We start from the raw sequence: 24,847 nt of genomic DNA on the forward strand, positions 1-24,847 counted from the left end.
TTTGTAAACACACAATTTCAGTTATGGTATTTTTTAGCATCTAGTAATCATTATTTAGTTAGTTTTAACTATAATAACCTCAACGAGGTGCCAATTGAGTCCTTTGTTTTGGCTTATGTGCACAAAAAAGATAGTGCTGTACTTGTGTTGACAATTGAGCACTATTGTATATGTTTTGTTATTATAAACCCAAGGATAGTCTAAGTGAAAACTTCAGTGTGGAACCCCCAAACATAGTACTCCTGACTGCAAAGCAGTGAGGCGATGCTTAATACACTCCTTGCATTTGTTAATGATGAGAATGTCACCCTGCTCAGTGAGAAGCAAGGACAGGCCTTCCATAAGTAGCAGAGCTTTATGGTAGTGCAGCACAGATGATTCGCCCTGGTGGAACATCTCATCAAGTGCAGCAACCTCAATCATCTGCATAGTGTGGCTAAACAGCAGGCTCTCTGCAGTGATGGAGCTGATGCTGTCCAACAGACGGTGCTTCCTGGAGAAGAAGCTCTCCAATCGGGCATTCAGTGAACGGCAGCACGTAACACTTGACTTGAATATTTCGTTTAGCCTCTTCACCACTTGTCTGACAGTAGCTGATGGGTAGAGCTTTTCCTGTTTGACCCATTCCATGGCCATGTGTAAGGCAATGGATAAGAGCTCTGCAGTCTTGAGATACAGCACCAGTTGTTTAGCATGACTCCACTCTCGGCTAAGTGAGCTTATCTGGTCTGCAACTAGACTCTGCTGCTGGAGGATGGAGGAGGGATGAGAGCCGTCCTGTTCACCTGCAATGACCTCAGTCCCCTGGGCTCCGGCCACCTCCATCAGACAATGAGCAAAGTCAAGCATGAAGCGCAACCTCTGAAGTGCTTCTTGGTGTTCCTGCTCCATCAGAGTCTCCTCAGGAGCTTTAAATGTTACAAGACCGTCCATAGTGATGGAGCTAGTTAAACTATAGCGAGGACTGGAGGAAACTTTGAAGCCATCCAGGTAGTTCACTGTCTGGGCATATTTGGTGGCGAAGGAGCCCTCTTGCCTCATGTAACTAGAAGAGCCTGAATACTTTCTGTGACAGGAGGTATGAGGCGGAGTACTTCCACTGTAAGGTGAGCTGCTGACAGTGAAAACTACCTGTGGTGGGCTGCTGGAGCCACTTGGGGGTGCTGCGATGTCTATGGATCTGGAGGGTAGGTTTTCAGTGCTGCCGTGGTCAGCTACAGACGGATGACCTGCGCTCTCAGATATTCCAAAGCCTTTGACCTCCTCTTTAAATCTGGGTGTGCAGTGAGCAGACTGGCTGGTCGGTGTGGGTGCCAGGTGTCCTGGGACTCTGGGTGCTGTGGAGGCTGGCCTAGTACCAGAGGGGTCTGGGAAACCAGGCTGGGACAGAAAGGTCATCAGATTGGGGGAGCTGGGCATATTCGGGAATTCAAATGAGGGGATTGTCCAAAAAGGAGAGCATTGGATTGTGGGGAGAGGGCTGTGCTGCATCAGCTCACTGAGCCTGCGGGAGGAGTGAAGAGGACGGCCAGCCCTCATGTCTTCCTGAGAAGCCACCACTGGGTCTGAGTTCTGCTTCCTGATGTACTGCCTGGCACCAGCGCTGGTGCACTCCAACAGAAAGGGGTGACTGTGGAGCTGCGCCGTGAGTTCTCCCTGCTGAGTAGAAAGAGGATCAGGGCACAGAAGAGCTTGTCTGGGTAATTGAAAGGATCCGGCCCCTCCCAGAGACAGTCTGCGACAGCCTGCGGTCGTTGACGCTCCTTGACTATAGGGAGGGGATGGCATGGTTCTTGCAACACCCAAAGAGCCTCCATTGTTGCAGTGAAGCACTGGGGTTGACAGCCATGGCAATTCATCCAGTTTAGGAGAATGGAGGTTCTGCTCCATGCGTTGGTAGTTCTGTACCTGAGTGGGAACTGGGATAGGTTCAGACTGGCCATAATTGCTATAGTTACCACTATAGTAACTGGTTGAGGCCTCACTGGATCTTACAGAAGAGTCACTGCAGTAAGGAGAGTGTGGTGGAGTCTTTGCTTGGCTACACAGACCAGCAGAGGTCAGCAGAGAGACACTATTCATCAGGCTGTCCTGCAGGACTTTACTCTCACAGGTCAGTTCATCTGTGGGCAAGTGTTTGGGAACCATAACAAAGTCATCTGTGTCACAAGAGGACGAGTTCTTGCTGCTACCACTGTTGCCAGAGGAGTCCTTTGAGAGGAAACCAGTTACCTCCCGGGTGGAGGAGAGCAGCGCCTTGGCACCTAGCTGCTGAACCTCAGCCAGGGACTGTGGTAGTGAGGCAAGGTGGGAGCTGGGGGAACTGCTACACGAACTGGCCGATGCAGAGCTTGGAAAGCATGTCATGGTCCCAGTTTGAGTAGTCTTTTTAAAGGAGGAGCTGGCTTCCAGGAAAGGATGACTAAAGAACTCATCAAAGTTCATGCGGTCCTTGTGGTTTCTTTGCAGCAATCCCAGCAGCAGATGGCTCAAGTGGAACGATGTTTCTCTGGGAATGTTGGGGCTGAGATTCTTATTTTTCTCATAGAACAGCCGAAGGTCCTGGGGATTGCTTGCCTGAAATGGCGCCTTCCCAGTCAGACATTGGAATACAATGGTTCCGATGCTCCACAGGTCAGCTTTTGCATCATAGTTCTCTGACATGATGACTTCAGGGGCCATGTACATGGGAGACCCACAAAGTGTTGCTGCCATCATGTTATTCTGGAGATACCTGGCAAAGCCAAAGTCAGCTATCTTGATGCAGATATTGTTGTAATGAGGCTTGCGACCTGGGGGACAGGACAGCAGGATGTTCTGTGGTTTAAGGTCTCTGTGGATGATTCCTTTGGCGTGTAGGACTTTCATGGCTCCTGCCATCTGCTGCAGGAAAACCTGAATAGTGTCCTCACTTAGGGTGCCTTTGGAGTGTAAATAGTCTGCCAGGTCCCCACCATTGCAGTACTCCATTACCAGGTACACTGAGCTGGCAGTTTCCTCGAAGTCTAGCAGTGTGACAATGTTGTCATGTTTTAATTCCTTAAGTATTTTGATCTCCTTCCCCAGCAGGTTTTGATGTTTGGACAGGTTCTTCTTGTTAATGCATTTCACTGCCACCTCCAAGTCCTGCTTGTCTTTTTGTCTGCCTTTGTACACAACAGCAAATGCGCCATGTCCTATCAAGTCCTTCCAACTAAACTGAAATTTCCCCACTGTCTCCATTGTCCTACACGTCTGCTCTTGGTTTTTAGTTTGAGTTTCCCCTCAAGGGGCAGCAGTGATGAAGTTCACCCCTGCTGTGTCAACTCGCCATGGGCCATACCATACATATTACTGACAAAAACCTGTGTACTTCAGGAGTACTCCTCCTAAAATAAGTGTGTGGCTGGTGACCCGCATCGTGGACAATAAAGCTAAAGTCTCCCTGTGTGTGGTTGTCCGTCTGTCATTCACTCTTGCATTCCATCTTGGGTACTGACGTCATCAATATGAATATGGAATTCCACACTTACTCAATAAGATGTCAACGATATGATGTCAGCTTACCCAAATATGGAGTTTTTCACGGCTCCATCACCAGTACTCTGATAATGGGTACTTCACTAGTGAAGGGGGCAACAGTTAATCTAACTTATCGGTTTAAGTGATTTTTTGCCAGAGGGTCGGCCTACATGAGGCTCTGCCCCCTTTCGTCGGCGAAAAAGACCGGCTGTATAAAAGGGACCCTTTCTTCTCCATACATGGGCATAAAAGGGACACAGGCTGACACGTAATACGAAGTCCGTCATACGAAGTCCTTATAAAGTACTAGGAATTTATTCTGGGTCTGGCAAAACCAGGTCTCCTGGTCTTGTTTAAATAGGTTCGGGGCGCTATGCGGCCCCAACAGCTATGTCGCACCGCCGATCCGACCAATATTTCTGAGTCATATGTGTAGGGGCTTTGTCAGAGTACCCGTCTGTGCTCTGTCCGTGTCCCTTTTGTGCCTATACATGGAGCTCTCTGTATGTGTCTGTCTACCTGTGGCCCTTTTATGCCCATATATGGAGCATGGAATACTGGGTTTGTTTATGGTTATGTCATAGTGACATACCTATATGGGCGTATTGGGTTTGTTTATGGTTACTGTATGTCTGAGTCTGAGTCAGAGTGACGTTGTGACCAATTTTAATATAGGATTACCAAAAATCAATAATTTTATAAAATCATCATTTGTACAATACATGTAAATATAAAATAAAATTTAAAATAAAAAAGAGTTTTAGAACGTTTTAGCCCCTCCAAATCTATATTGTATTTTATATCTATTTTTTAAATTAGTAAATGTATTTAAAAGTAGGGCATGGATCTCACGCACATTAACAGAAATAAAATATTCATTACAATAAAGAGGATGGGTATTTAGATGGACCATTTCCATTGGTTGGGAGGGGGTTCCCCAATCAATGGTTCCCATGGTTTCCACTTTGCTATCTTCCTGGACAGAGCCAACTCACAGTGTGCCTGGAAAATGACCTCTTCAAGCTGACTCTGTCTGACCACAGTTTATTCATCAACGTCAGGCAGTTTTCTTGACAAGGTGGAACGTGGATCGTTGACCAGTTGTTCCGTGTACGTCCTGTAGGCGGCGTCCTGAGGCAAGGACTACTAACCATTGAGTGTCCCGAGTTCCTCCGAGGTGGAAAGTCTGGTGACGCGAGGTTAGTCCCGAGTACACTCGTCCCGAGCAGACCTCTAGGTCTACTCGGGACACTCAGGTCTAGTCGGGACACTCAATGGTTAGTGTAGACCTACTGCACATATAGACAGAGCTGCTACCTTAAACGCATTTTAAATCTGAGGCTTTTTTTGTATACTATTTAGATAGTTTTGAGTGACCCTATTTGTCCCAACGTGACTGCAAAAGATTGCTGCCTCAAGATTGCTTTGTCTCAAAAAGCTTTATACCCTGTACATATAATATGTAAGGACGCAATGTGACATAGCTCTGTTTACACAATGCTGAGCAACTGTATACTTTCCCCATTTTCAACTGTTTTTATTATATTTTCACACTTACTTTGGCAATGTAAACATATGTTTTCTCATGCCAATAAAGCTCCTTTGAATTGAATTGAAATGAGGCATGGTGCCAGGATTTTACTGTAAAGAATCCTCAGGCACTCATGAGGATTCCATTTCTGAGACATTGCCAGCGTCAGGCCCGTAGAGTTAAAAATAAGGTCAGGCCCACCAGTCCTGTGGTCTTTTTTTTAGCAGTCCAGCCAGCCCATCACCAGTGGTGGAAGAAGATATCAGATATTTTACTTACGTAAAAGTAGCAATACCACAATGTAGAAATATTATGTTACAAGTAAAAGGCCTGTGTTCAAAATGTTACTTAAGTAAAAGTACAAAAGTATTGGAATAAAAATAAAAGTAAAAGTACTAAAATGTTTGAAATGAGCAGATCTACAAGCTCACAACGCACCGTGATGCGACACGTTGTGAGCTTGTTGATCAGCTATTTTCAAATAGCCTATGTATAAAATAGGGCTAAAGTGGTTAATGTATGTTTTATAATATCATAATTTATATCTGCAAACTAAAGTTGTCAAATAATTGTAGTGGAGTAGAAGTTGTTTTTTTGTTTCATGACATGCAATACAAAACTATACAAACCCAAACAACAAACAGGAAAAATAAGTATTCATAATTAATTTGATCATTATTCTAGCAAAAATATACTGTTTATCAATGTAGTTTTGGTTTAAACCAGTGACGTAAACATCTGTTTGCCTCGCTTGCCCTGACAACCAACTAGCCAATCACAGCGCGACCTACAGCCAGTCCCTTCAGGCTATGGGATGTGCTTACATTCTACCTTACGGGAAGGAAAGTAGACCATTGTTATAAATTAGGTCGAGGCTGCAATCCACTGGCTGAGTTTACAAGTTGTTGTACAGGTTCGCTGTTGGGGTAAATAAAACGGGAGAACAAAGCTCTTTGGACTGTCATGAAAGAAATGTCAAGGTGAGTCGTGTACATTTCACATTCGAAAGAAGATTTTGAAGATGTGGTTGAGAGAGGAGGACTCCAAAAGAATAGGCTAACAACAAGCTAACGGTGGCTAACTATCACAACAAGGCCCTAACTATCACTTGCTAACTGTTTTAGCAACAAGTAGCGTCCATTATTTTCTCTCTAAAAGTGTAACTTTAATGTTACCAGCACCACAAATAATACAGTCTTCTTCTGCTGTCCTTTGTAAACGTGCGGAGTATGAGTTGACTTCTTTAGCAAATCGCAAAGTTACCAGCTAGTTTAGCTTAGAGCCACTTCTTCCGTAGCACAATGGCTAACGTCTGCTACAGTGTTGCCATGTCCGCTTATTATAAGCGACTTTGGGTTTGTCTTTCTGTAAAGTCGCTTGTAAATATTGGTGGTTGCGGTTTTTTTGGACTTGTTTCTAAAGTGTTTATGCTCATTTTGAACTTGCTTTCACATTTTTTGATTATTGTTTAAAGCAGTGCCCCCACCCCCCAATAAATGAATGTGTATTTGTCCAAGGACCCCCACCTGTAATTATAATTTGTGCCAGGGACCCTCGTACCAGATTTGTGTTGTTAAAATGTTTCAAAAAATATTTCACATTTTTTTTCCCCCTCAAGATTCACAAGCAGATCTACAAGCTCACAACTCATCGCGACGTGAGGCGCTCTGAGCTTGTAGATCTGCTATTTTCAAATAGCCGATGTATTAAAGGTTAAAGTGCACTTGCCCTAGGTTGCTTCTTTTGGGCTTGTTTTCATAAGCCAGGCTGCTTATTTCTCTCGCAAAACCTGGCAACTGCGTCTGCTAGCGTACACTTCATTAGCCAACATGTTTGTAGCCGCTCAGCTAACCTAACGCTACTAAATCAAAGTCTATGTTCAAACAAAACAACCGCCATTCTGCCAAAAATAAATCAATGTTTACGTCTCATGCTGGTACTATTATCACGGATACTTTGTCCGTTAGATACTAAATTGTTTGAGGGATCCGGTATTTTGGCTCGTTGCTATCAAACTGATCTTTCAAATTGCAGCTTTCTCTTTCAAACTATTTGACTTGTATACTCATTAAATCCACTAACCTCAGCACCTGGAGCAGGCAGTGCGAATTAACAGCTTGAGCTAAGTGTTGCTTGGTGTGTGTTAATGTTGGTTTTTACAAATGGATTCTAACAACATTCAGTCTGCATGAATACAATGGAAAATGAGCAAAACAACATTCCTCCAAGACTGTTGACTGGTGGGTTGGTTTCTCCTGAAGTACAGGAGAAATCTGTGCAGGTCAGACCTGTACAGAGACAGCACGTCACCTCTGCTACTGTAGCTAATGATCCATGGTTTTCTGCTTTTCTTACCCCATGGTCCTTGACAGTACCATGCCTGGTGGGCAGCAGCCTCAGAAACATTATGGCATCACCTCTGCCATCAGCCATGCACCCCCTCGGGAAATGGACAACCAGTACACCAAGAAGCTCAGTGATGCTATGAAACCGTTTGGAGTGTTTGAAGATGAAGACGAACTGAACCATAGGTGAGGATCAATGGATGGGATAAAAAAAAATTAACCAACTTGTTTGCTTTTGGATATCTGTATTGGATCAAATCATACTGTATGCCGTCCTAGATTAAACTGTAATTGTTTAGTGAATGTATAGTTACTTACTATCAAGCTTTGTGCCATCCTTTTACTTTGTATCAAAGGTGTTGTTCTCCCCATTGCATTCTTTTTTTAGTATTTAATTTTGATGTAATTCTGTAACTTCTTTCTCCCTCCCACTGTCGGCAAGGCAGTGTTCTGTATATTTATTGCTTTCTTATTTTATTTGTATTTCTGTCCTGTTATGTAGATAACCACATGATGACAATTGCTTCTCATTTTCAGGCTGGCTGTTCTTGGGAAATTGAATAACTTTGTCAAAGAGTGGATTGCAGAGATGAGTGAATCAAAGGTAGGGGCTTGTTATTAGTAAAGTGAAAGCAATATGGTGTGATACAAGCTTACTTGTAAGCTTACTTATTCAGTACAATTGTGCCTTGCTGACATTGCAACATTCTTCTCTCCTCCATAGAACCTCCCACCCTCTGCGATAACGAATGTGGGGGGAAAGATATTCACATTTGGTTCTTACCGTCTTGGAGTGCACACAAAAGGTATTTGTGGCCTTATATCTGACATGGCTTGACCTTGTTTGATTGCTTAGTGAACCCATAGCAAATGTGCCTGATGCAAAGTTAGAAAGGTAATGTGTGAATTCTGTGATGCAGAAGTTGATTTAACATTATTTGTTTGTTTGCTCTCTGTAGGAGCTGATATTGATGCCTTGTGTGTGGCCCCGCGCCATGTAGAGAGACCTGACTTTTTCCAGGCCTTTTTTGAGAAGTTAAAACTACATGAAGAGATCAAGGACCTGAGGGTGAGTCTTCTATTGTCTTCTATTGTAACAATGGCCGTAGGCATTAAAGTTAGCAAGAAACAAGCTAACTGTAGACTGCATGACCCGTAGGCAACAAAATCAAAGGGACACCATCTACAGTTGCACTATTAACCACATGTATATATATTTTTAGTTATTTTTCAGTCTGAGTTTAGTTTAGTTACATTCTGTGATGCAAGGACCATAATGGCAACATTTCTGTAGATTTATGATGTTTAATGATGGAAGTTGAAACACAATTGGCCAAGAAATCTTACAGAATTTACTTAAATGAATTAATGTTGGCTAAACATTTGAATTTCTCCATAGACTAGTATTTTTGATTAGAGTTTTGAAATTGCAGTGATAACAACGTTTATTTAACATAACTGCAAGTTGATGTTTATACTGTACTGTAAAAGTAATCCAATGGCTTCCTAAATAAATCCAACAAACCATGGTAATGGTCATACTATGGGAAAGGTTTGGCAGTCAATGGGCTAAACATGCCAGGCAACTGGTAATTGGATACATATTTTCTGTTAACATAAATCCAAAAGATGACGCCATACAAGAAAATAAATATATCTGTGCAAGGCAAATATACATTTTTTGTAGACCTACAACCTGAATATTAATGTAATGCAACATATTTATGTATTTTCAGGCTGTGGAGGATGCTTTTGTACCAGTGATCAAATTCAAATTTGACAGAATAGAGGTAAGGAGACCTATAAATTACTAGCAAGATTTCTTTTTTAGAGCCTAATGTTTTTCTTTTGTAAATGTTTAACAACCTCGTCTTAATGTTATTCATCACTGAGACTGACGTTTTTATCTATTTCCAGTCCCCTGTGCTTGTTGCTTCTGTGTCTTAGCATAAAAAGTTCTAGATGAGTAATTTGTGTCCTTGGCCCCCTTTCTGTCTGTGAACAGATTGACCTGTTGTTTGCCAGGCTGGCCCTGCAGTCCATACCAGACAACCTGGACCTGAGGGGAGACTCCATTCTGAGAAACCTGGATATTCGCTGCATTCGCAGCCTCAATGGTACATTATAACCGTCATTGTTGTTTTTTAGGGGTGAGTGGGAAGTTGCCTCTCAAGAGGGGACATTAGAATTGATTTTACACAAAGGGTAAGTTTGGTGATTTTATACTTGCATATGGAATTTCCTTTGGGATAAATAAAATATATAATGAATAAATATTTATAATTTGTCTTGCATACCTGTAGTGCAGAGAATATTGGCTCTAGTCATCTGTCAGTTGAATCTGTGAGGTCCTGTTTCCAGCCTCTTTCTGCTAACAAGCTTTCCATATACATAGATCCGGAAACACTACGCTCTGAAAGTGTTATTTAGGGATGTCCCGATAAGGGATGTGCGCAGCTAGTTTATTAAACAGTGCTGCCGCTACTTATAGTTTCCTAAATACTAGTCGTTTTAAGTATTTTTCTAATTAAGAAATGGCTTTTATTCTGTCATGAGACATGGTTTTGACCCACAGCATTTGCAGCCCCTCATCAACTTGTGTCAAGCTGTCTTGTTTTAAGTTAATTTAGCAGAACTACCGTCTTCAGCATTGTATTGTGGGTAAATTGGGGGGGAGGGGGGATTTCATTTGAGAAAGACATTAATTTGTTTTACATTTTCTGAAATTAAAGCATTTTGCCAAATCAGGTTTTCTTTGCATGCATTTTCTTTGTAGGATAATCATGAGGCATGGTTGCAAAATGCACAACGTTTCTACTTTTATTTTACTTTTTTAACGATTTTAATATTACGAAGCATTTTGAAATTGATTTCAGACTGTTTATTTTTGTGTTCCCTAACTTCCCTTCATTTTAGACTAGTCTATTAAACAGTTAATTTTTTAGCTCTGCCCTTTGTTTGGTGAAAGCTCTGCAACTTTCAGACTGTTTGCACTGCACTCTAAACTGAATCATTTGATTTTAGAGTATGATCAGAGAACATGCTATGGTTGGAAAAAATAGGACAATGTTAGCTGCTGCTAAAGGGTAAACATGTTTCTGTCTCACTGCTGCAATTTGTGGCCAATTTCTGTTAATTACATCTGAATGCAATGTTCAAAGGTTCCAACTTAACCACTTAAGCCCCATTTTTTTTGGCTGATTTACAAACTTACAATATGTCAACATTGCAACATGTTTTGAGCTTGTCGCTGCTTAACACCTATTTTCAGAGAACTTTCTGAAATCTTTGCGTATAATGACATGGCCAAAATAGGGATGTTGATCAATTAAAATATGTCTTGATCAGCCTCGTTCTTACAGATGGGCCCGGGCTGGAACATAACAAATGTTTACCATAATAGCTCAGAAAGCCCCAGTACTGCACAATTCTCAGTGGGTGCTAGGCACACCCATACTCTGCCCATCTCAGCGCCCAAAGAGTTCAGTTTCATCCCTATCCAAGTGGATCAGGTTTGGATTTTTGAAAATCAAAAAACAGCATTGCACTTTGATCTGACTGTGATCACAGAATTTTATCTCTGCAAATATTTTGTCAATAAGAAATATTAAGTTTGATTAATCAAATATATTTATCACACAAAATCCAGATCTGCTTGAATAGGAATGAAAAGTTTTTAACTCTTGGACCTAGGTGGTAATGTTACCTGCCCTGATTTCAGATTTCCTGATTAGTAAGTCTACATGATGTGACAAAACTGTTGTGAAGTTACAGCAAATTGAAATTGGTACTTTAAAGGTATCATGACATTCATTTTCACTTTTTTTATTTTCAATGTTTTATTTGGGGTTTTATGACCTCAATTACACCCAAAAAACCTGAACTTAAAACATTCAGTGGATTTTCTGTGGTCTGGGGTTTTCTGAATAATTAGGCTGAAAAGTAATCTGAGCTTGGCCCTTCGACAGTGAGGTCACTGTCGAATAATCCCGCCCACTCTCCTCCTCGCCCCTCCCCTCCCCTATCCTTTCCTTTGGGGGGGCGGAGCAGAGGCGATGATTGACAGGCAAAATCCCTCACCAGCGACACCCGCAGGCAAAGATTTCTTTTTTCATTGCAGTTGAAAAGGCTTTAGAAATGTGAGAGAAAAACACCTGCCATTGATCACTGGAATGGAATTTTCACTTAAAACTTTTTGTACACTTTTGAAGGACCAGGACAAAGACTTTGAATGTTGTGTAAAAGTGAATGTCATCAAACCTTTAAAACAAATGCTTTTTCCTTGAACTCCAAAAAAAAAATCTGCCCCAAATTTCAACAGTAAAATAACTACATCACTAACTTTAATGTAAACTAAATATTCCACTAGCAGCCAACCTGTAAGGATAGCAAGCAAAACTGCACTGGTTGTGTTTGGTCAGCTGAAAGTGTCCCCCTCACCCTCTGTAAGAAATTGTGTAAGATGAAGATTATTTTGGTGTTCACAAGGCCCTAATGTCACCTTCCATCCCCTCCAATAACACAGGCTGTCGAGTCACTGATGAGATCTTGTACCTGGTCCCGAACAAGGAGAACTTCAGGCTGACCCTTAGAGCAATCAAACTATGGGCAAAACGTGAGTGCACTTAAGGCTCCTTTGGTATCTCAATGTTTGAGCTCCTGCACAGTGTCTGTAATGGCAACTATAATTTCCTCCTTCTGTTGACATTACAGAGCTAACCCGTGTATTTTTTTCAATGTGTCATATTTACCAGTAATGTTGTAATGTTGATGTCCTTACATGTCACAACATGTATAAAGAATATTTTGTCACAAAGTGATGTTGTCAAATATGTTGTCTGCCTGAAGGTCGTGGGATATACTCCAACATGCTGGGTTTTCTGGGTGGAGTTTCATGGGCCATGCTGGTGGCCAGGACCTGCCAGCTGTATCCCAATGCTGTAGCTGCCACACTGGTGCACAAGTTCTTCCTGGTGTTCTCCAAATGGTGAGGAGACCTGTGATATGTTTGCCTATATGTTCTCATCAGTTAGTAGTTTTACCTAGTGTAATGTTGGGTTTAGTGCCTGTTTTTGTTATTCTTGTGATCCATCCATTGTGATCCATCCATTGTTTATCTATCTGCTTAGGACGACGTTAAATTTGTGTTTTTGCTCCTTTTTTATGGCCTGGCTCTGTAGGCGGCTAGCCATTTATAAGGGTCAGTCGGTGTGTGTCTGGCGCTAATCTCGCAAACCTCTGGTCCAACTGGCTCCATATTTCTTTTGTTTTTGTGCTATGCTCTTTTTATGCAGTTCAGTGGCCTTATGGTTAAGAGTGTCTGCCATCAAGGGTTAGATTTGGAGCAAGTCCCCCCTGTGACATAATGGCATCATGTTCAGGGGGTGTACTTGCACACCAAGCTGCCTCACGATACAGATACAGGGGATTGGCTACGGGCCACATTGTATACCTATGGACCACATGGCTACTTACTTACTCTCTTTTATGCAGGGAATGGCCGAATCCTGTGCTTTTGAAACAGCCTGAAGACAGTAACCTGAATTTACCTGTGTGGGACCCCAGAGTGAGTATAAAGACTATGTTGGATTAATATTAATGTGTATGCCATGGTCATGCATGAGCAGGAAGAATTGTATTGTCACATGTGGGAGTGAAGGAGTTTGGTGATCTTTTTGGAGTTTATGTCTGTCTACATGTGAGACATGTTTTATGTGTGGCTTATGCAGCCCATAAGGTGGGAAAGTGAGTTTTATGCAAAGCAGCAGCTTATGTTGTTGATGAAACCTTTCCTTTCTGGTGTGTCTTGTAACTTGTTTTGCCAACAACATTGCCTCTGCACTTTCTTTAGGTTAACCCAGCTGACAGATACCACCTGATGCCCATCATTACACCAGCCTACCCCCAACAGAACTCCACCTACAACGTCTCCTCATCAACACGGACCATCATGAGCGAGGAGTTCAAATACGGTATGGCAGTGTGTGTGTGAGAGAGACACAGAAAAACACTGACGGAAACCATGGCAACATCCTTAAGAGTAATATAGACTGTTTGATATATTAAGCTCTTTGATCTGTTAAACATGCAATGAGAAAATTGGGAGTTAGCTTGCTAAGGCTAGCTCAAAATGGCACAGTGGCTTCACAGAAAGTCATAATGTCAGTGTATTCCTGTAATAATAATAATTCTACTTTATAATTTCTTCCTGACAGGTCTCAGCGTCACAGATGAAATCCTTCAGGGGAAAGCAGAATGGTCCAAGCTGTTTGAGCCACCCAACTTTTTTCAAAAATACAAGTATGTATTCCTTTGTGTTTCTTACCTTTACCCGAATGACCTCATCAACACCACGTCATTGTTTCTCTTTCTTCTTTTGATCAGACAGTCTTCTAAACTGTTCATCTGAAAATTCAAGCATGTGATTTGAAAAACATGTTATTAGTTGTGAGGGAATCTGTCAGTTGTCTTTGAGATGGACAGCTCTCTCGCCATCTCGCCGGCCTTTGTGCATATTAATCTCTGCCTCAGGAAGAATTCATCAATCGGTGCTAGTGGAATACCTACTATCTTTGTATCAAGATAGATCTTCCAATTGTTGACCGATATCGAAATTATTATATTTATTTATACAGATATTGCAATACCAGTTTTACCATACACCTGTTATTATACTGTAAATGTGATGCTGGATGCAGATTTCTAAAAAAAACACTGCTTTGTTATGTCTGACGTACTACAGTAGGTCTAGTACTACTGAACACTACTCAGATATAATTGCAATGTGCTTTTGCAAGGTACTGTACGATATGTGCAGGAGTCACAGGAGTCAAGACTGTTTTCCCTTCAGCGAATGATAATCCGATGTCCGTGATCAGCATTGCTTGTGTCACTGTTGATATCTACCCGGTGCTTGTTATAATTGTTGTGCTGACATTTTCAGATAAGCTCAAGGTTCCCCGTTTATATGCTTTACTCAACAGGCATATGAATGACCTGGACATGAAGCATCTGTAGTGCAAAATCATGTTAGTTTCTGAAGAGATGAGAACCCTCTATTCTCTCCTCGTAAAAAAAAAAAAAAACAGTATTTTGGCTCCTACTGCTAGGTGCATATAAGGGAAACACTGCAGTCTTTACGTAACTGTAGCACAGCTGACATGTATATTTGAATGGTTTGCTTCTCCTTATATTTATTTTATTTGCTGTTCTCGTTGTTATAGGCATTACATTGTTCTGACTGCCAGTGCATCCACAGAAGAAAACCACCTAGAATGGTAAGTGTTGCATGTCTGAATTATATAATGCTATTTGTCATACAAAGTGACATGGCACACTATTATGGGAGTCAGCCTCTTTCCTACCTCATTTCACCTCAACAGGTCACTTTTCTCTGTTCATTTAAAGAATTGCTTGGGCAACAATGTTGCCCAGCTGTCACGACATGCATGTGAGCTTGTAGATTGGCTATTTTTGCGTCACACCGTCTTACAATGATGTATAAAATAGGGCTGGTCAAGTCTGGAGTTCATACATGCCCAACTTTCTATTCAAAAGATATTAAAGAAAAGATATACAAGTAATATATAAGAAAGGGAACACAAAGTGGTTTAACTGAATAAAACAAACATCCTTCTCTACAACTGTACAAAACCTTGCTGCTCAATACCTCTAACACTTCAGAGATGGAACCTAATGATTATATTATGGAAGCGAGTTCTTAACAAACCCTGATTATTTCCTCGCAGGATCGGTCTGGTCGAATCCAAGATCCGTGTCCTGGTGGGAAACCTGGAGAGGAATGAGTACATCACTCTGGCTCACGTCAACCCACAGTCCTTCCCTGGGTCCAAGGAGAACCGCAATGAGTGAGTCAGATTGGACCATTCACCACTTTAAACCTAACATACCTATTCTGGGGTGAACATTGCAATGCATTGAGGTTTACTTTAAGTGGTTAACATGTACTCAAAAGAGCAAAAGAAAATCCCCAAATGGATCTTAAGTAAAAGGTATGTCACCCCAACAGGAGCGACTTTGTGTCCATGTGGTTCATCGGCATCATCTTCAAGAAGGTGGAGAATGCGGAGAGTGTGAACATCGACTTGACATACGATATCCAGTCCTTTACAGATACGGGTTTGTCCTGCTTTTATTTCTGTCCGTCTGTTCTTGTGTTGTATTTCATTGTGTGGGAGGTGACACAATAGTCACTGTAAATTGAAAATGACTGTACATTCTGTGGTTCTTTGCAGTGTACAGACAAGCCAACAACATCAACATGCTGAAGGATGGGATGAAGATCGAGGCAACGCACGTGAAGAAGAAGCAGCTCCACCAGTATCTTCCTCCTGAGCTAGTTCAGAAGAAAAAGAGGGTGAGACAATGCAATCCTTTGCCGCCCCCCCCCCCCATGCTATTGGAGTGAATTAACATGATGAAGGAATCTTTGTTAATTTATCTTCCAAATATTCGGAATAATGTGAATTGGTCATTTTGTCTTCCGTCACTTCAGAGCATAGTGGAGTTGAACCGTAGTTCTAACGGAGGGAGCGGATCCAAGCGACTTTCCCTGGACAACAGCCATCTGGACAGCTCCAGAGACACAGACTCAGGAACCCCCTTTAGCTCCCCGTCACCCATCCCCACCAGCAAGCCCCCCAAGCCTACATCAGACACTGAAGACAGGTATCAAAACCCACCAGGACACACTTTTTTGTTTATGTAATTTTACAGTCTCTCAAGACAAAGTGAAGACACCAAAACCTGAGACATATTTATTTTTGCGTATACATAACACTCAAGCAAGCATGCAGTCAAGTGCATACGTATTCACAGCTCATCGCATACAAATATACATACAGTGTGAGTGCTCGCACTTGATGATGCACACACATTTAGCTGCATACATACATGCATGTTCAAACGTGTGCATAATTAATTTGCAGTTCATCAGGTCACATAAAAACAACTATAAGCAAGTGTGAATGTGTGCATGTTTACGCATTGTAAATGTTTACAAGATAAATTAGTCTGACTAACCAAAAACCTAAGTTCAGTTAAAAGTAAATGTTCAGTTACACTAAACATTGGTTGAAGGGCTAGATAAAAATAAAGGAAAACAGCATGAAATACTATATATCCTACAGGGGTTGACACTAACGCCTGCCCGGGGCAGGTAAATAAAACTTGCGGGCAGGTGGCGTTTGCTTTCAGCCTGCCCTACCGGGCAGGTGCGCATTTGAGTGGCAGTGGGGAGGCAACCATCTTTAGTTCACACGAGATATCTAAATGAACACATGAACGTGGCCAGAGCACTCTGCCCCCCCTTCTCTCTCTCTCCTTCCCTCCCATGCATACACACACACACTGTGTGTAACACACACACTCTACGTGCAGTGGTTCTTATGAGTGTAGAGCCCAACTGATACATCGGTCATTATTTCACCGATGTGGCATGTGGCCCGATGTTTTTTTATCATCATTAATTTCCCCTACACTTGTCTTTTAGAACGTTGGAACTGCCATTTTACTAGAACTAACCAGTAGAGGTATAACACAAAGTGAACTGCTTAGCAGCTGTCACATTCATTGTCAATGGCAGTGCCCAGTGCATCTGTAAAGATCAAACCGTAGGCTAAACAACCCGACGTTTTATCAACAGCCGCATATAGATTAATAAATGTTATGAAATACAGTAAAATCCCGAACTTATGAGAGATCCAGCCAGCAATAGAAGTTTATGCTATCATTCAAATAACAGAGAAGCTGTGACCTCACGCTCTGACGGACAAGAAATAAATATAATCCTTTAGCAAAAAACATCCATGTTCCATTCCTTTTTTAAACAATGATCCTAATGGGAATTTTTCAGCAGCTAGAATCATGACAGTTTGACATTGTTTGAGCAGTTTTTGGTGCGCAAAACTAGTCGCAAGCTCCCTCGTTAAGTTAATAGTGTGCAACTGCTGTGCTGCTGTGCACAGTGCGCAGATCCCCGCCAGGCCAGGTTGTCTACCCAGGCCTGTAAAGTTCATAGGCAGCCAATTGGAATGAAATCTGCTCAAACTGACTGATATACTGATACAGAACCATATAGGCTATATAAAGTCGCTGTTAGGTGGAAACCTTAAATCCTTAAAAAAAAAAAATTAGAATAGTGAAAATAGCCGATCTACAAGCTCACAATGCATTGTATCTCGACACGTTGGGAGCTTGTAGATCTGCTATTTTTACTCTTATAGTGCGAGACTCTTGAATGATGAAGTAGGGCATTTATGAAAAAACATAAAAAGTTGAAATATGGAAATACAAGGGTTCTGCCCGACAGCGACAATATATGACTTAATAATTTGCATTTATCCACCAAAACATTATTTATGTTTATTTGTATGGACTTCAAAATGGTTTGTGGAATGTAAAATAAGAGCACTGTTGGCCTATAATGTGTCATTTTCACTGTTGCTACACTTAAAAATATAAAATAACAAGTGTTAACACATAGTCATATTCATAGCTATTTAGATATTTGGCGTAAATATTGAGGTATGACATTTTGGTAGCACTTGATATGCATCCTATGTGTATAACGCATCATGAACATACTTATAAGGCATTATAATCTGCTCATCGGACAGCCCCATAATTCAAAAGTAGAAAGTAAAAAATTTGTTTAATTGAACGGTAATTCAAATTTCCCCTATCATTTTATAAAGGACGATTTACTTTTCGGGCACGTGGGCAAGACCTGTGGGCAAGTAGAACATGACCTATACTTGCCCGACGGGCAAGTGCCTCTGAGACCTTAGTGTCAACCCCTATCCTAAATCTAAATCAAACTTATTTCAGTGAGTTAATCTGCAGTATTATGCTTCTGTGTTGTGCAGCGGCATCCCTCCCAAGCCGTTGTTTGATGACAGTTTGCCAGAATCTGACGTCTCACCGGCTGCTAAAGACCAGGGCATGTCCATCCCTGTCATTGGCTCAAGTAAGTCTCCTCCAGATAGTATTAAATGGATGAGAAGTTTATTTTCATCATTTCCTGACTAGGGGTCCATTTCATATGTTGTCGGTCCCATTCACCATGATTCTTATTTTCCTTGTTGCTCCCTTGTTTTCCTCCCTCCATTCCCCTTCTTTCTGTAGAGTCAACGCCAACACCAGCCAGCAGCACAAGCCCTCCACCGGTCAGTGAGAGTGAAAAGCCCAGCGCTGCCAGCAGCCCCAAAGAGGAGCCCTCACCCAATGGCCTTGAGGACCCCATTAATGGAGCCTCTACCAAGAGACCACATTCACCTACACAAGAAGACCTCGCTAAGAAGAACAAAGATGCTGAGGTTGGGGGAGGGTTTGCCAATGGCCAAAACCGCACTGCATGCTCCTGCAATCATTAATATGAAAAGGGCATTGAATTTAGATTTGTTTTTCCCAAAGTGGGGAAAAGTTAATGAAGATTTAATGGTGTTTTTTGAATGGCCAATGAAATGTCATGTTCGTATCGAGACTGCATGAAAGTTTTGGTCAGAATTCATTTTTCAGATTCATTGACAAATTTACACTAGCCCATATTGTACAGTAAACCACAGAATTGCCAGGGAACGTGTTTTGTTGAAAGACTGTTGGTTTTCAGAACAGATTTGAGGCATACGTTTAAATGTGTTTATTCTCACAGTCAACATGGTGATGAGCTTTGCTTTCACTTTCTAAGTTTTGTCTTCTTGTTTGGCTGCAGGCTGTGCCCAATGACGACTCTGCATTCAAAGAACCATTACCACCAGGCTCCGACACTCTCGCCCAAGGAGACGGAGTCCAGAATGTAGGTGTCTTGCTGTCTTCACTCTCAAAGACTAATTTAACACATAGTCACAGAAAAACCGCTACACGTTGACTCAACTAGGTTGAAGTATCCATTGACACATGGTCAACTGATACTAGTGCATCACAATTGGGGATCTGGTGTGGCGAGCAGTGCAACCTAGTTAAGTTTCAACCTGTAGACTAGAGGCCAGTACAATGTTAGTTTACGGCCCAGACTATTCAGATATCCTGATATTCACTTGACAGGTTGATATCTAAACATAATTTCAATGTTCACATGCTTCATTTATAGATACTTGCCATGTACTGCCATGTCATATATGTGTGTGTGTGTGTGTGTGTGTATTACAGTTCAAGTGGGAAACCAGTCATGTGGGGAAAGCGGAACGGGGAGCGCTGGTTTTTGGCCGCTAATATCTGCCCCAGTGTATTTTACCTCTTGTTTTCCTCGAGGGCCTAGTCTCAAAGAGACTCTACTGCGGCCCGGCCCACGTTTACTGTGTAGAAAAATAATCGCTACTTGTTCTGCTTTTCCCACAAGAACTGGTTTCCCACATGAACTGTAACATATACACATGATTGGCTCTCAAGACAAAAAGCCAAAGATATCAGTCTCACAGGAAAGCATCTTGGTTTGTTTTTGTTGCTTAATCTATTTAGAAAAAGTATTTGGATATGTGTTTGGAAAATGCACAGAATATCTGAAGCTTGTAAAAAGGTATTTGGGTCAGACCTAAATCATACTGTCCGGTGTTGTTGATCAAATTAATACAGTATGTTCTCTCTCTCTCCAATTAGACAAGTCTTTTGGCGTCAAAGGCTAAGACCATTCCAACCATCGAAACGTCAAGAACACAGGTGAGTTTTCTCTCGTTGGCCTTTATAACTATGATTTTAGAACTGTGATAGGTTTTTTTTTTAAATTGATATGTGATGGTTTGTTTGCTTTTTCTTAACTACATTTTGTTAAAACTGCCTTTGATCTATGGAAAATTGCCTTTTGGGAAAATAAAGCACATTAAGGTAACACACAGTTCGCATATGCATGGCTTGCTAATTTGATCACTTTCATTCTCCCAGAGACTTCCCAGTATGGAGCTGCCAGATGCGTCCTCACCCCTCCCAGCCAACAACAGCTGTCGTGTGGTGAAGAACTCCATCAAGCTGGCCCTCAACCGCCACAAGTGAGATCACCAAAACCTCTAATCAATGGAATTGAAAGTGTTCTGAGGAAAAATTACATCAGTGTGAAGTTTCCACCAGAGCAGAGACATTAGGGGAGGGGAGGCATTTTGAAATGAGAGTTGAGACATTATTTAGAAATTACTGGGGGCGCCCGCTGGCGTAGCAGTCCAGACGCGTACTACATATAGGCTCTAATGTCTAATGGCTGCGTGTCTCTCCCCGTCTTTCTCTCCCTCTTTCCTGTCCATCTTCACTTAAAAACTATCAATATGGCAGAAAAGCCAAAAACAAATCTTTAAAAAAAAAAGAAAAACGTTTCAAATGCTTGTCCTTTTTATTGGCTTCCTCTTTCATGCAGCATCACTCCTCCGAAGCCTCCTGTGTTTGAGGACTCTCCGAAAACTACCCAACTCCCTCCGAAAACTACCCAACTCCCTCCGAAAACAACCCAACTCCCTCCTGCCACAGAAGAGAAGGGAATGTCCATTCCCGTCATTGGCTCAAGTGAGTGTCTTTTTATGGAGAAAGGTGATATTTGTTTTGTTGTTGAATCTATTGTATGCTTACTTGACCACAATTTGTGAAATCATTCCTGGTTAACTGAAGCGATCCAAGTGCTGCTTAACCAGACCTGTTTCTACTCCTCTCCTCTCGCTCTCTGTGCAGAGCAAGTGGTGTCCAAACACGTGCCCCACCCAGTAGGCAGTTCAATCCCCACGCTAGTGAGCCGGTTGTCAGACCCCATCAACGGAGCCACCTCCAAACGGCCCCACTCCCCGTCGCTGGAGGAGCAGGCAAAGAGGTTGAAGGAGACAGAGAAGGCCCGAATCCACATAGCCTGAACACAGCAGGACACAGCTACTAGACTTGGATGAATGAATGGAGAGATTCATGGGGGGCGGAGTGACGCCGGTTGAGAAGATTATCAGGAAGGTGCGGAGTAAGCGTGTTCAATCCGGTGTAAGAGTTTTATTTTGAAGCAGCCAATGGATGTCGGGTCTCAGTCTCTGTTTCTCTCATGGTTACAGTTAAATCTGTCAAACTGGTCCCTTCCCACCAACAGGTTACCTCTTCCCAGCAACTTCCCTCTGTATCTCACTCGCAAAGCCAGAGGGCGTTCGTCCCTAACACAGAGTCGACACCATTTGTCTTTGATATGAAAGTGAGTGGTGGTTATTAAGCTGACCGTGGTCACTCAGCTGTTTGATTCACTCTTTTCATTCATTTGGATGAAAAAGCGCCCCCGCATTACTCCCTCCTTTTCGCTTTTCTGTTGACGTTTTTGAAAACGGCCTTTATACGTTGATCCCTTTCTCCTCGCGACGTACACACACGGACCACGGCGGAGCTTTTGTATCTCCCCAACCTGTACAGTAAATGTTCATGTACATAAATGTTTTTGTCTTTAAAGAAAAAAACTTAAAAAAACACGGCAGTTTAGTCTTTTGACTGATCTATAGTTGGTTTTATTATGGAAAAAAAGAAAATGGAAAAAAAGGTTAAAAAAAATATCATTTTTTTCTCTAGTGCTTGTCGGGAAGAAAAGAAAATCTCTCCCGCTCAGAATATTTGTTTCTTTTTTGTAATTTGACTGTATAAGTTTGAATACAGTTCCAGGGAGGATTGACTTGGGTTTGGCTTGGATATGGGCTGACATCACAATCCTGACTCTTCTATGACAAACTACTAGTACCTAGATGGGACGCAGCAGGGCACAGGCGCTTGTTACGGCAGGTACACGATGGCTTTTATTGTGGACGTCTAACTTTAGAAAAGAACCTAGCGGTTTGTTTGATATCCTTTGCTGTAATCTCATCTGTCAGCTGCTTCAGTGATCGTAACCTCGCTAGGAAGTCCACGTGTTCACACACATCATTGTGACTTGAGGTTTATTTATACTTTGACAGGCTTTTCTGCAGCGATCAGATTTGATTAGTATTTGCTTTAGCCTACTTTGGTGTGATATTTGGGATTGTCCTCAGAACAAAGCATTTAGTGGTAGGTCGGAGTCCCCGGAAGGTATTTGAAACACATTTAATTACACTATTCTGTGCATGACAAAATGCCTGACACAGTCCAAATCATGGTAGCCTTCTGGTGCTATTTGAGGTTTAAATGAAGCACCAATATTTTTATTTGTATTATATTAGAATTCCTTTTTCACCTGCAGCTGTTGGTGAGCGAAGCTTAAAATGTCTTGAAAGTCCATCCTTTTACCTTCCTTTTTTGATGATTCTTGATAGACAGTGTCTCAGCCTGGCTTTGACAGGTACTATAGTGTGTTATGTTGTAGTCAGCGCCTGGTTGTGAGGTCATCCATATCCATGCATATATTTTCGATGGATTTGTGGTGCTTTGTGAAAATGGTGATCAGCTTTTGATGAGAGGTGTGTGTGTGTGTGTATGGTTGCTTCTGTGTGATTGTTGTACAGACTACAGAGTGAACTCCCTTAATTTTTTGGGGGTGTTAACCCTCTGCGCCTCCTATGGAGGCTCTTAAAACGCATCTCCTGAGGACATGGGGGACGGGGTGGGTAGGAGACCCTCATAGACAACGTCTCCTGCCTTGGGTCCCAAAGAAGGAAAATTCCTTTTTCCTTTCTTAGGAGAAGGGCACACCGGTGGCACAGTGACATCCCATAAGGATCTCAATAGGTTTGGTGTATGGGTGTGCTATTTACACTAGCCTCAACACTGTGCAATCCATATTATGTGCCCGTCACTGTATGTGCCCTTCTCGTGGAAATGGCTAGAAAACTGGGATACAAGGAAGCTCTTTTTGATCTGGCTATGATATTCCCCCGACTACATGTACAGAAAGAAGAATGCATTGTTTTTACAAAAAAAAGGCTTATTATTCATCAGTCGAGGGAGGGGGGGGGGGGGGGTCTTATCACATTATTTAATTTGCATATTTGTATTGTGATATTTTTTTATAGCATTCATAGCAGGTAGGTATTGTTTTTGTTTTCCTTTATGAATGATGATTGAAATCCACACCACTTTTTTTCCTCTTTTTTTTTCCTTTGCAGGTTCAGAAACACTTAACAAAGCAGGTCATTTAAATGTTTGTTTCTAAATTGTATCGAGAGGGTATTTTTGTATGTGCATATCAGTTCCTTTAAATGAATTCACACACCCATTAAATCCACAAACCCAAACTCTGTCTTAAGTGTGTTTTTGTTTGTTTTTTCTACTCAATGGGGAGCTTGGCCAAATAGGATTGAAGACTTGGGGCCCTATTCTGGGCGGCGCCTTACCCATTATCTCTAAACTTCTTTGCCATTTTTTACTATTTTGAAAAACATTTTCAAATACCGGTAGTTCAAAAGGCCAATCTACAAGCTCACAACGTGTCGATGTGGATCGGCTAGTTGAACTATTTGAAAATGTTTTTCAAAATAGTAAAAAATGGCAAAGAAGTTTAGGGATAATGGGTAAGGCGCCGCCCAGAAAAGGGCCCGTGGTGTCAAAACTAATGGGAAGAATTTCACTGAACATTTCTAAAACCTGAGTTGCTCATACACAGTTTCAACTTTCACACTTAGAATGATGGAATGTTTGTGATTATGTACAAGCGATAGATTTGATTAAATTAGATTTTATTTACTGCTCACTGGGGGAAATGTTACAGTAAACTTAAAAAAGAAAAAACCTTGCAGGGTAGACTGACCGTCATTTACTGTATAGTCTATGTAATTAAATACTTTTTATCAGTATGTTTGTGCTACAGTACACAGTCAAAACAGTCCTTGTATATACTATACGTGTCATGTAAGGCCACGGGACCTGTCATTGTAATCAAGAGTAGCGCTAGTGCTAAACCACAGATCGTACAGGAATTGGAGCATTCCCTCTTGAGTTATACTTGACAGTGGGGCATTCCCATATCAAATTAAGCCTGGGCCATAGCAGGACTATTAGGCCACCACAAGATGGTGTAAGTAAAGCAGGGCATGTTGTGGTCAATGCCATATACAATGCCAAGGCACGCCCTTATATATTTTTTCAGTTGGTTTGCTGAAATGTAATTGCCACTATCATCAGTTCAAACCGCTAATTCCTATTTCCTGCACTCCACACAGATTTGTTTTACTCAATATACGTACATTGGCCTACTTTCCATGGCCATGGATTCAATGTTTTTGTTTTACCATACTTGGATTATGTCGCCCCATAGTAACATGAAGTCAACTTGCAGTGAAAGTGCAAATCGGCATTTAAATTGCGTTGGGTCAAGATGGCTAAGGAACTTGTGCTCCACCTGTGACACTTTTCCCCTGTCTAAGAAATATATGATTAAACAAATACTGCAAACGCTTAAGCCCTATCTAATGATAGACCAATAGCAAAAATAGAAGTTGAAGAGTTTTGTGTGTGTGTGTATATATTATTACATACTTACATATATACACACACACAGAAGGGTCCAGGTTCTAGGGGGTCCCCGCTCCCCAGATAAATTTGT

General features: G+C 41.7%; 2 protein-coding genes across 2 annotated transcripts; one reads left to right on the forward strand and one right to left on the reverse strand.

The window, feature by feature from the left end:
• Positions 1–213: 213 nt before the first annotated feature.
• LOC308100555 (serine/threonine-protein kinase ULK1-like) lies at positions 214–3,222 on the reverse strand (the record flags this gene model as incomplete). Its single annotated transcript, XM_080449622.1, has 1 exon — positions 214–3,222. The coding sequence occupies one exon, from the start codon at positions 3,220–3,222 to the stop codon at positions 214–216; it is 3,009 nt and encodes a 1,002-aa protein (XP_080305748.1).
• Positions 3,223–5,872: 2,650 nt separating this feature from the next.
• LOC308100751 (poly(A) polymerase gamma-like) lies at positions 5,873–23,533 on the forward strand. The gene is made up of 24 exons (XM_080449844.1): positions 5,873–6,012; positions 7,405–7,563; positions 7,915–7,981; positions 8,102–8,183; positions 8,337–8,446; positions 9,114–9,167; positions 9,383–9,494; positions 11,903–11,992; positions 12,226–12,364; positions 12,871–12,943; positions 13,229–13,349; positions 13,593–13,677; positions 14,601–14,654; positions 15,126–15,245; positions 15,407–15,516; positions 15,633–15,754; positions 15,893–16,065; positions 18,264–18,364; positions 18,523–18,713; positions 19,109–19,192; positions 19,993–20,052; positions 20,275–20,378; positions 20,738–20,883; positions 21,046–23,533. The coding sequence occupies exons 1-24, from the start codon at positions 5,996–5,998 to the stop codon at positions 21,219–21,221; spliced, it is 2,550 nt and encodes an 849-aa protein (XP_080305970.1). The 5' UTR covers positions 5,873–5,995; the 3' UTR covers positions 21,222–23,533.
• The last annotated feature ends 1,314 nt before the right edge of the window (positions 23,534–24,847 follow it).

This window comes from Gymnoscopelus braueri (genome assembly GCF_963280865.1).
Source record: "Gymnoscopelus braueri genome assembly, chromosome: 14".
NCBI classification, from domain to species: domain Eukaryota; kingdom Metazoa; phylum Chordata; class Actinopteri; order Myctophiformes; family Myctophidae; genus Gymnoscopelus; species Gymnoscopelus braueri.

Bases quoted from the DNA above. Each gene is read 5' to 3' on its own strand.
- LOC308100751 (XM_080449844.1), top strand. The intron at 7,564-7,914 runs GTGAGGATCAAT...TCTCATTTTCAG, and splicing joins GAAGACGAACTGAACCATAG to GCTGGCTGTTCTTGGGAAAT. The intron at 20,884-21,045 runs GTGAGTGTCTTT...CTCTCTGTGCAG, and splicing joins CATTCCCGTCATTGGCTCAA to AGCAAGTGGTGTCCAAACAC.